General features: G+C 41.9%; 1 protein-coding gene across 1 annotated transcript in view; it reads right to left on the reverse strand.

Annotated features, from left to right (window-relative positions):
- Positions 1-12,181, reverse strand: part of Wars2 (tryptophanyl tRNA synthetase 2, mitochondrial) — a 51,507-nt gene that overhangs the window by 7,120 nt on the left and 32,206 nt on the right. The window contains exons 3-4 of the mRNA XM_013024659.1: positions 4,994-5,074; positions 2,792-2,877 (exon numbers count right to left, since the gene is read on the reverse strand). Of these exons, the coding sequence (XP_012880113.1) occupies positions 2,792-2,877; positions 4,994-5,074 (167 nt within the window). The remainder of the gene's footprint in view (positions 1-2,791; positions 2,878-4,993; positions 5,075-12,181) is intronic.

Below are 12,181 nucleotides of genomic sequence, written 5' to 3' on the forward strand. Positions count from 1 at the left end.
TTCCTTCCTTCCTTCCTTCCTTCCTTCCTTCCTTCCTTCTTTCCTTTCCTTTCTTCCTCCTTCCTCCCTCCCTCTCTTCCTCCCTCCCTCCCTCCCTTCCTCCCTCCCTCCCTTCTTTCCTTCCTCCCATTTGTGCCTCCAGTACAGGACTTGAACTCTGGGCCTAAGTGCTGTCCTTTAGCTTTTTCTGCTCAAGGCTGGTGCTGTATCACTTGAGCCACACCTGTAATTCCAGCTTCCTTTTGGTGAGTAATCAGCGATAGGAGCCTCCCAGACTTTCTCATCCAGGTTAGATCTTAGATCTCAAGTTAGATCTTAGATCTCAGCCCCCTGAGTAGCTAGGATTATAAGCATGATGTAGGATTACAGGCTGTGCCTAGCTAGGAAAATCATTCGAATCTATTTTTCTGAACAAACCAAAACACCAGGATGCAGATGAAGACAGGTGAGACCCTCCCTCAATTCTCCTCTTTTTAGAAGAGGAGAATGTTCTTTTAATAACCAGATCAGTAAAAGTTAAGTGTGGGACCTGAGAAGATGGCTTGGTGGTAGAGTGCTTGCCTAGCATGCATGAGCCCTGGGTTCAATTCCTCAGTATCACATACACAGAAAAAGCCGCAAGTAGCGCTGTGGCTCAAGTGGTAGAGTGCTAGCATTGAGCAAAAGAAGCTCATGGACAATGCCAAGGCTCTGAGTTCAAGCCCCAGGACTAGCCAAAAACAACAACAAAAACAGTTAAATGCTCCTAAGGTAGGCTGGGAGTTAACTGATAACTGAGACCTCCATGGCTAGAAGGATGCCATGTTTTTATGTGATGTCGAAGGGGCAGGCAGACAAGAAGCCATCAGGATACTCTTAAGGTTTACCTTCCATGTCTGAAATACTTATGGTTTTTGTATAAGATAAAAGGATTTTTAAAACCTCAGGCTCAGCTTTAAAAAGGGCAGCACATAAAACAGGTTTTGCGATCCTAAGAAGCTGTTTTTGCTAATATCAGCATTTTAAAAGCTTCCTTTCGTATCTTAAATTTTTTTTAAGTGAGTTTATCCCAGGTGATATCAATTAATATATAAATTGCTCCATACCCCCTCCCCTGAGTTAGAATGTATATGTTCACATTATAGACAAAGAGAATGATAGTATCTTTTAGCATTCTGCCAATTTATCCAGTTTTAATTTCTGAAGTTTTATTTACTTGGGGATCAACTGTGATATAAAAATAAAAACCTTAAGTAGAAAATTTCAGAAATAAACAATTGTAACAGTTTAATGTCAGTGGTGTTCTATAATTCCCTCCCTGACCCGCCCCCTGTCCTGGCCAGTCCAGGAATCACCCCTCTGCCTGGCATTTGCATGTTGTACACAAAACCAACCGGTTCTTCACTTGGTAGTGGTCTGAGTTATCAGATAGACAGGTGTGTGGCCATTCTACTTAATAATGGCCCCAAAGCTTGCATGGAATGATGCTGGAAATTCTCACATGCCACAGAGGAGCATTCTGCAACAACAACAACAACAATAATGTGAAAGTTTTCCATTTTAAGAAACGGAAAACAAACCTCATGAGTGCTAAGCTCTAGAGTAAAAACCAATCTTCTATCTGAGAAATTAGGCAGAAGGAAAAAGAACTTTGTGTAAGTTTTGCTGTTGTGATTTAAAGTGGTGGTACTGGTGTCCCACACTTGTCACCCTAGCTACTCAAGAGACTGAGATCTGAGGATCACAGGTCAAAGCAAGATCAGGCAGGAAAACCCGTAAGATTATTATCTCCAATTAACCACCAAAAAGCCAGAAGTGGTAGAGCACCAGCCTTGAGCAAAGGAGCTAGACAGCTTCCCAACCCTGAGTTTAAGCCCTAGAACTGGTGCACATGTGCATGCGCGTGAACGCGCGCGTACACACACACAGTAGGGTTTGAAAAAGAAAATCAGACACAATAATCAACATTATCAATCACATGATTAACCACAAACAGGTAACATTTCCCAGTCACCATGCTGTGTGTATCATATTTCATTTTTAATCTTCTAATAACCCTTGTACTGAATAATGAGTCACATTTTACAGGTTAAAAAAAGTCAACGTTCTTTATGGAATCTTTCTACCTTACTTCTTTAGGACCATATTATATTTTTGTCTTGCTACCTATTAGAGAAAAGCAATCTAGACTTCCCAAGAGAAGTAGAAAGTGTATTTAGACATATTAAATATTATCAAGATTCCAGCACTTAAGTGAACACAAGACACCCTATGTGTACGCATGCTCAGAAGCTCAGCAGCCTCTCCTCAGGATGATTCCTTCACAAGGGTCTGAGGACTTTGGAGTCCTGTTTGAAGGTACCAGATAACATCTCCAAGCTATTGGACTTAGAGGTAAAGAGCTCTAGCTCAACTGGGGAAGAATCAGAGCCTAGCACTGGGAGAAAGGGGCGGGAAAGTACTCGTGGAGAATCCATGAGCTCTCCAGCCATAGGAATAAATGGAGGTAAAGTACTGCAAATTATCAAATTGATCTTTCTCAGTTCAGCTTCTTAGAAAAAATTCTCAGGAAGCTGAGATCCAGAGGATAATGGTTTGAAGCCAGTCCAGACAAAAAAGTCTATGAGATTTTATCTCCAAAATATCCAGTAAAATGTTGGGCAAAAGCCATGGCTCAAGTAGTAGAGGATCAGCTAAACAGGAAAGTTCGGCATAACTGAGGCCCTGAGTTCAAATCCTGGTACTGGAAGGCAAACAAACAAGCAGACCCACATAAAAAACATGTATGAGCCTGGGTAGGCTCTCCCCTTACCTGTAGGACAGAATGTCTGCAGCCTGGAGCACTGGGTAGGTTAGCAGACCCATCGTTCCTTCCTGCTGCTGCTTGGCACTCTTAGTCTATGGGAGTTGAGAAGAGGGGGAAGACCTGATTTGAACCTAATTATATGAGTCAAGACATTTTATTTTTACGTATTCATTTTTTTTTATTTTTTTAGTCCTGGGTCTTGAACTCTGGGCCTGGGCGCTAACCCTTAACTTTTTTCACTCAAAGCCAATACTCTGCCACTTGAGTTACAACTCCATTTCTACCTTTTTGCTGGTTAATGGGAGATAAGAGTCTCATAGACTTTTCTTTTCTTTTTTTTGGGTCTGGTCATGGGGCCTGAACTCTGGGCCTGGGCGCTGTCCCTCAGCTCTTCAGCTCAAGGCTAGCACTCTACCACTTGAGCCACAGCGCCACTTCTGGCTTTTTTCTTTTTTGCTTATGTGGTGCTGAGGAATCGAACCCAGGGACTCTGGCATGCAAGGCATGCGCTCTACCACTGAGCCACCTTCCCAGCCCTCTCATAGACTTTTCTGCTGAGCTGGCTTTGAACGATGATCCTCAGATCTCAGTCTCCTGAGTAGCTAGGATTATGGGTATGAGCCAGCTGCCTTTATCTTGTTGATTTAATTTGTATTTGGTGTTGGAGACTGAGTCCAGGGCCTCCCTCATAACTCATAGTAAGCATGTATTATATACCACCCAGCTGCACTCCAGGCCACTATTGGTTCTTTATTTTGTTAAAGACAAAGACACGTACCAGGCTCCAAAGTCAGATACATTTTGGATTTTATAAATAAGATCAGAAATGATCATGAAATTAAATCTCCAGAAGTAGGGTAAATTAGCATGCCCTGCTGCAGTGTCCCTGATAAGGTTTCCTTGCATCACTTGGGAAAAATCATGAGCTTTTAACTTAGAAACCAGAAAAGAGGAAAACAACTCAATTTTGTGGAGTCATGGTGATTTATGTGTGTAATCCTAGCTACCCAGGAGGCTGAGACCTTGGGTCGAGGTTTGAAGCCAGCCTGGACAGGAAAGTCATCCATGAGACTCTTATCTCCAACTGACCACCAAAAAGCTGGAAATGAGGATACGGCTCAAGTAGGAGAGTGTCAGCCTGGAATGGAAAAGTGAATGAGAAGGCAAGGTCCAATTAAAAAAAAAAAAGGAATGCAATCACATGATTGGAACTGGAAATCCTCATGTTAAGTGAAAGAAGCCAAGTTTACAAGGACAAAGATCATATGATTTCTCTTATAGGTAGAATCTAGACCTAAAACCTACATATATGTATATGATGCATGCATGCATACACACACACACACACACACACACACACACACACACACACACACAACATGATTGTAACTGTGAGACTGGGAAGAAAATGGGGAAGCAGTGAGGGGAAAGAGAACTACAGGGAAGGGGAGGGAGGATCGCTGAAATTCATTGAGTCTGTGTATGCAGTTGGTTTAATGAAACTTCCAGAAACCTGTAGAAGAATAGTGGGGTTGCCAGAATGGGGAAAGAGGAAGTAACAGAGGGGTTAATTTGCTCTGAGTACAATGTATGCATGTGTGAAATACCACGGTGAACCCTCGCTGTACAATTAATATATAGTCATGAAAACATCTGCTACTCTCTGCAGGGCCTGTGAAGGCTTTGAAGACCAACAGGAGTGGAAATCAATAGCCCTGAAAACAGCCTCAAAAGAGGCTTGAAAATGAAATGAGTGTTGACGTCGGTGGGGGCTGCTGACCTTCGAGTTATCCAATTGCAGGAAGAAATGGAAGTAAAGTACTGCAAATTATCCAATTTATCTTTCTCAGTTCAACTTCTTAGAAGAGGGACAGCCTTAATTTTTTTTCTCCCTGTGGGTTTGAACAGTTGCCTGAGCTCAACTTGTTTAAATGTTAAATTTAAGATGTTGTCTCTTTTGCCAGTTTGTTGGAAGGCCTAGTCATTCAGAAATGGTGCTCCTTTTTGTCAATTACCATGTGGTAAGTTCAAAATCATGATCAAGTCTAGCCAACACAGAAGAAAAGGAGCAGGAGTTGCATGTCAGGAGGTATCTTGATGAGCCCTTTCTCTTTCCATTTAATACCTGAGCAGAGAGATAAAAGATGCCAATGGCAGGTACCAGACAGGGAGGATTTTGGTTATCAAAAACACTGTGTGGGCCTCTACCTTCCACTGGTGTAAATGTTGTAATCGAGGCAGTCTGACCATGCAGGTTAGGATCCAACTTAATTGCGTGTGCTCAGACACCTGTGGGAATAAAAGATCATTAGCAAAGATGGGTCATATTTTCTAAGAGACAGCAAATATTATCTTAAATGATTGAAAATACCTCCAGATTTTTAAAAAAGGTACAAGGGGCTAGGTTGTTATTCAGGATGCATTCAGGGCCTTAGGTGAAGAAGAAATCATAAAAGCCAATTGATACAAATACACACAGAGTTGATTTTTTTGGTATCATGATGGGGCTTGAACTCAGGACTTATTACTCTCAGTTCTCTTGTTCAAGGCTGGCATTCTACAACTTGAGCCACACCAACAGGCCAGTATTTTGCTAGTTAACTAGAGTCTCATGAACTTTCTTCTCAGGTCAGTTTCAAATTTTGATCTTCCAGGTCTCAGTCTCCTTGAGTGGCTAGTAGCTATTACAGATGTGAGCCACTGGCACCATCAAATGTAATGTTCTAAGTCCTCCTCATTAACATCCTTAGCTAAGAGTGACCAGAGTCTTCAACATCTTTACTGATAAAGTTTCTTCCTGTCCTGCACTCCCATTCCATCCCCCACACCTTCCCTGCCTGTTTCCTCACTCAGGTACTGGGCTTAAAATCAGGGCTTAAGTACTGTCCCTTAGTTTTGTGCTTAAGGCTGGTGCTATACCACTTGAATCACACTTGGAGTTTCAGGTTTTTTGCTAGTTAATTGGAGATAGGAGTCTCACGAACTTTTCTGCTTTTCTGCCAAGGCTGACTTTCAACCCTGATCCTCAGATCTCAGGTTCCTTTGTGGATAGAATTAATAGGCATGAGCCAGAGCCTAACTCACTCTCTCACTCTCACTCTCTCTCTCTCTCTCGCTCATGTGCACACACAGGTCTCAAGTGCTTTCTAAATCACTTAAACAGCTATAATATCTTACATGTGAGCAGTAGAAAAAGGCACTGAACATCATAAAGCTTAAATTCTCTGCATTAAGAATGATCTAGAAATTAGGAATCATTTTATCTTCTGACCATCCAAAGGGTAATTTTATAGTTGCTAGTTCCTTCTCTTCCTCCATCTCCTTTCTTTTCCTCTTCCCCGCTTCTTTCCCCCTCATTCCCCCTTCTCCTTTCTTTTCCTTTCCTTCTTCCCTTGTCTCCTCCTCCTTCTTTCTTTTCCTCCCTCTTTCTCTTATCCTCTAAAGAAGAGGTCCAGTCAACAAGCTTCCCTCAATTTGTTTTCATGTGAATCAAATCTAATCAAGTAACCAAACTTGGTAAAATCGGGAATAATCTCAGGCCCAGGCCACATTCTAACTGATGACCTAAATTTCAGTCCTCTGCATCCCACTCCAAGCCCTGGGGTTCCCAGCCCTTCATCAGCTGTGGCTTCTTTGTGTCCATATGATTTCCTTAAAACGCAGAGACGGTTGCCAACTCCACAAAGTGGCCCCAAATGTGTTTTTTTGTGGGTTTTGCAAAAGGAACATAAAGGAATGGAGCTGAACCAACCCAAGCCTATTTTGCTAGCAAAGAATTGCCATCTGGTGTGAGATTCTCTCTCTCTCTCTTTTTTTCTCTCTCTCTCCCTCTCTCCCCTTTTTCTCCCTCAAGTTAGAGAAAGGGAAGAGTTGTTTTTCATGCATTTGACAAGGAATCACTTTTAATGCCTTGCAAGTCACCGGGTCAAATCTCCCATCTTTTGTTCAAGATGTATTTGGTTTCCTTGAAGACAATGGATTTGACAGTACTGTACAAGAAAATTGGCTATTTCTGCTATCCATAAACAGTTATCAGACACAAACAAGTCACCCGGGACATGAGCAAGGGGATTAGAGTTGCTTTCAATTATGAGGCAAAATCCATTCCCAGTAGGATGAATACAGAGCTGGGTTTGGGCATGAAGAAGTGTGAAAGAATGCTTCTTCTTCTTTCCTGAGTTGGAGGAATGGAATGAAAACACAGAACGACCACGGACATGTGGAAAGAGACAAGACACCTCCCTCTCGAAACTCTGCTGCAAATGCTTGGCTTTGGTGCTACGCAAAAGCTAGCCCCATGTCGCCATAACTCAAGCATTTCCCTTGGAGTAGCTTTTTGTTTGGACATGTGAAATGAAACCTCATATTCGGCCCAGATACTCCTGGTGTTTCCAGATTAGAAAGCATCAAATTAATTTAAATTATCATCATATGGGGAAAGTAGGTAGTAGGTCAAAGACAATTGATCTCCCCCCACCCCACAATTCATCTTTAATAATTCCATAAGAAAGGTGCTATTTCAGGATTTCTTTTCATATTCTTGACAAGTACATAGAAGGATTGAGACTCCTGGAAGAAAGAGCGAGCGTTAGACATGCCAGGCGCCAGCAGCTCACATCCATCATCCTAGCTACTCAGGAACCTGAGATCTGAGGATCGAGATTTGAAGCCAGCCTGGGCAGTAAAAGTCCATGAGATGCTTACCTACAATTAACCAGCAAAGAGCCAGAGTGGAGGTGTGGCTCAAGTGGTAGAGCACCAGCCTGGACTGAAAAAGTGAAGGGGCAGTACCCAGGTCCTGTGTTCAAGCCCAAGTACTGCCACAAAACGTGCTAGATATTTAAAAATAATATTTTCCTATGTCGTGAAATTACAGACAAAAAAAGCATTGGAAACAGAAGGGAGGCGACAACCAGCTGCCCACTGACCATCCACAAACAGCTTGGTGGCAGCGGTAAGCAGAAAGGAGCTGGTAATGAGTGAAGTGTGTTGCTTTGTTTGTTTGGGGTTTAAACTCAGGGACTGGGCACTGTCCATGAGCTCTTGTGCTTAACGCTCCATTTCTGGCCTAGATGTGTTCCTCCTTACTGAAGTTTTCTCTGTCTTGTTTGTTCCAGTAGAGCGCAATCTGGCACACCACACGCCCTCAGAAAGTGTTTGGTAAGGGAAGAACTCTGGCAAAGGCTGCATGCAGAAAGAGACAGGTGGAACTGGCAACTGATCCCGACCAAAGCAATTTCAAGTGATTGGAACAGAAGCTAAATTTACAAAGAGAAGAAGAGCCAGACTTGGAGGCAGGATATGAAGCCAAACAGACAATGGGCTAAGCAGAGTGGTATTTTGGGATGGAGGTTGGTAGGATCTGAATGCTAGTTCTGCCACTTATTAGCTAAGCAACCCAGAGTAAATGACTTAACCTTTCTGTGTCTCAGATTTCAAGCAATACAATGAGACAACCACAGTGCTGAGCATGGTACCTAACACACAGTAAACAGTCAGTACTTACTGACACTTTTTTTTTTTTTTTGCTGGTTGTGGAGCTTGAACTCTGGGCCTGAGCACTGTTCTGAGCTCTTCAGCTCAAGGCTAGCACTCTACCACTTGAGCCATAGCACCCACTTCCAGCTTTTTCTGTGTATGTGGTGCTGAGGAATTGAACCCAGGGCCTCATGCATGCAAGGCAAGCACTCTACCACTGAGCCACCTTCCCAGCCCCCTTACTGACACTTTTAAGGAATACTTTTAACTCTTTTGTTTTGAAATAATTGTAGATTCACCTATAACTGTAAGAAATAACACTGGGAATTCGTACATCCTTCATTCTGTTTCCCCCTTGTCAATGTCTTACATAACCACATACTACAGTTTAATATTATAACCAGGATATTATTCTGCATCTCATATTTCAGTTTCTCCAGTTTTGCATGCACTCATTATGCAGAAATGTTTGGCTTTGTGCAGTTTAATCACATGTGTAAAACATTTGTTTTTTAAGAATAGAGATGGGATAACAGGAAGGGGCTATAGAGTGAAAAAAGTTTAAGGTAGGCTTAGTGCCTGTGGCACTAAGCAGGAGAAGAACCACTGACTATAGAGCAGAATGGAAAACTCAGTGTTCAATATTCCTGAAGGAAGAACAGGAATGCACCCCACACAGGAAAGAGAAGAGATGACTGAGCCAGGCATTGGTGGCTCACACTTGTAATCCTAGCTAGTCAGGAGTCTAAGATAGGGAGGATTGAGACTCACTTCTAGCCTGGGAAGAAATGTCTTCAAGAGTGCATCTCCAATTGATCAGCAGAATGCTGGATGGGAGGAATGGCACAGGTGATTGAGTACCAACTGTGAGCAAGAAAGCTAAGAATGGCCCTGAGTTCGAGCCCTGACATTGGTGTACCCACACAAAACAAAAATGGGGTAAGAAGTATACCATATAGAGCTTTTGGGTTTGACAAGGGGTCCACATAGCTGGTGTTCTGTGGATATCTTAGCGACACCAGTTGGTACTGCCCAGGACCCCTGATATTTACCTTACTACACCAGAGCCCAGGCCACACCATCCTGTCCAACCTGGATTTTCCCATGTGCTTTACCACCTGCTCATATGCTTCATGTTTTTGCTCTTTAATGATGAGTGCAAAATACGAGTATATATAGATATAAAGCACAAGTTAGGTTGATTCATATCAAACCCAAGAGTTTGGTTGCCTAGGGTTAGCCTAGGGTCAGAGGAAACGGAAGGAGGGAAGATAAAGGAGAGATAAAGGCTCTAGGCAATGCCAAGGATTAAGTCACCTTCACTTGCAGTTTCTTTCTTTTTTTTTTTAAATAAGGAAGTTGAAGCAAATATGACAAGATATTAACATATTCATCCTTGGCGTTGGGAACACGAATGTGTATTATGTCATTACCTGTATTATTTTTTCCAAAAAAGATTTTTAATTCAAAAAAGGAGTCCAGGCAACCGTGATTCCAAGATACATAGCTGCTAGCCATGCGGCCCACGGAGACTGGTTCAATGAATGGCTGGATTGAATCTCTAAGGTACTTGCAATGTCTTCTAGGACCTCACTATCGCCGGCACCCACACTATCTTCCCAGGAATCAGATCCTGTAAGCTTTAGTTAAGACACTGGGAAGGCTCTTCAGACTCACAAGTTTCCCTTTATTGCTTCCGCTAGGAAACGAGCAATTTCATGCTGAGTTATTTTTATTAGGCTCATATCATCCCCATGACAAATCCTTTAACAAGAACCTTGTTTGGGGATCTGATTTTAATTAAAAGAGATTCTGTATCAATGATACACTCTCACTCTCCTGGACTGGCTTGTCTCCTATCAAGGCGTGTAGGCCAGTGAATGTCTGCCTGGACACAACTAGAGTTCCCTAAAGTCTTTATCCAATGCTTCCAAAGCCGAGCTAGCTCCAGACTTTTAAGTCACCTCCAGCTGAGTTCTATAGCTTACATGAGGTGTCAGGGTCTGCATTCTTTGTTACTTATACCAATATACCCATCAGCTTTTGTTAAGCCATACTGGGTAACAAATAGCCCAAGATGTAAGTGGTTGAAGGAACCTGTTTCTTTTCTAGTCACACTCCATATTAATCTATAGCTTTCCCTTGTATTTACCTATCGTTTCATTCCAGCACCCAAAATGAAGAAGTAGCCCCCTTTCTGGTGTACTCCATTTTCATGACAAAGGAAAAAGCACAAGAGCACTGAAGCAAACATGGAATGGTCTTTTAAATATTATTCCCATTGATATAAAAAAATAAAGCAGATACAAAAATGATAAGGACCTGAATTTGGCACTACAGAAACCAAAGAATTACCAGTCAGTGGCTCACACATGTAATCCTAGCTACTCAGGAAGCTGAGATCTGAGGATTATGGTTTGAAGCCAGCTCAAGCAGGAAAATCTGTGAAACTCTCAGCTCCAATTAACTACCAAAAACCCAGGAGAAAGAGTGTGTCTCAAGCAGTAGAACACTAGCCTCAAGGAAAAAAAGCAAAGCTCAGGGACAGTGCCCCAGGCCTGAGTTCAAACCTCAGAGTTGGCACAAAAAGCAAGCAAGCAAGCAAGCAGTGAATCAATGCAGTAGACACCAAGAGAGAAAGAAAACAAAGGAACTACAAAGCATTCAAAAGACAAATAACTAAATGGCAGCATAGGTCTGTCCCTATCTACCAATCCTAATCTTGAATGTAAATGACTCTATTCTCCAATCAAAAGACAGAATGGCTGAATGGATTTAAAAATAAAAATAAAAAGCAAGATCCAACTATATACTGCCAACAGGAGACCCACATTGGCTTTAAGGATTCATCCAGCTTGAAAGTGGAAAAATCAGAAGCTGTTCCATGCAAACGGTAGCTCAAAAGAGCAGGCAGGGTGTACTTCTCAGACAATAACTTTCAATGTCATCAGGGCCCTTGCTTCCCGTTGGCTAAGGGAGTCTGTGGGTCATCCCCACATTGGTGGGAGGGGTGCCCTGTCAGTCACCTGGCACAGGGGACACTCCTACACGGCACAGGTCAGCAACTCTGGCCCAAGGACTGTTTCTCAAAATGGTGCTTACATTTCACAAAGGCAGTCAAATTACAAACAGAAGGAGAAGGAAGAAGGGGAACAGAATAAAGGTTTAAGAAGAAAGAGAAGGGAAGTTTTTTTTTTTTTAAATGGGAGAAGAAATCTGGGTATCAATGGCTCATCCCTGTAATCCTATCTATTCAGAAGAATGAGATCTGAGGATCACAGTTAGAAGCCAAAATAGTCCATGAGATTCTTACGTCCAATTAGCCTGCAGAAAGCTGGAAGTGGAGGTATGGTTCAAGTGGTAGAGCACCAGCCTTGAGCAAAAGTAGCTGAGATCCTAAGGCTCTGAACTCAAGCTCAAGTACCAAAACATACACACAAAAAAAATCATGCCAAAGAAACAATACATATTATTTATAGCCATATCATTTGTAATAAAGATTTAAACACATATGTAGGAATGATAAATATCAAATAGATACAGAGGTTATACCCTTTGGAGAACAGAGAGTAGAGTGGAAATTGAGTGAGCAATACAGAAAGTTTCTATTATATTTGTGATGTTTTATTTCCATTTTCTAAAAAACATAAGAAAGTACTGCCAAAAGGTTAGCATTTCAAAAGTCAGTCATCCATCTTCATACTTTTTTGAGTGGTTGCAATATTTCTTAAAAAGCCTCACCCTGCCTTTGCAAAAAAAAGGAAAGAAATAAGAAACTCTTCTGAAAATATTTTATTATTGAGGATAAAAAGAAGTAGTGTCTTAAACCTACTATTTGTCTTCTAATCCTACTTTACCCTTATACAAATCCTTTATAATGTGAAGGAACATGTGGGAGGAGGAATATATATATATATA

This window comes from Dipodomys ordii, unplaced genomic scaffold, assembly GCF_000151885.1.
Source record: "Dipodomys ordii isolate 6190 unplaced genomic scaffold, Dord_2.0 Scaffold78, whole genome shotgun sequence".
Lineage (NCBI taxonomy): Eukaryota > Metazoa > Chordata > Mammalia > Rodentia > Heteromyidae > Dipodomys > Dipodomys ordii.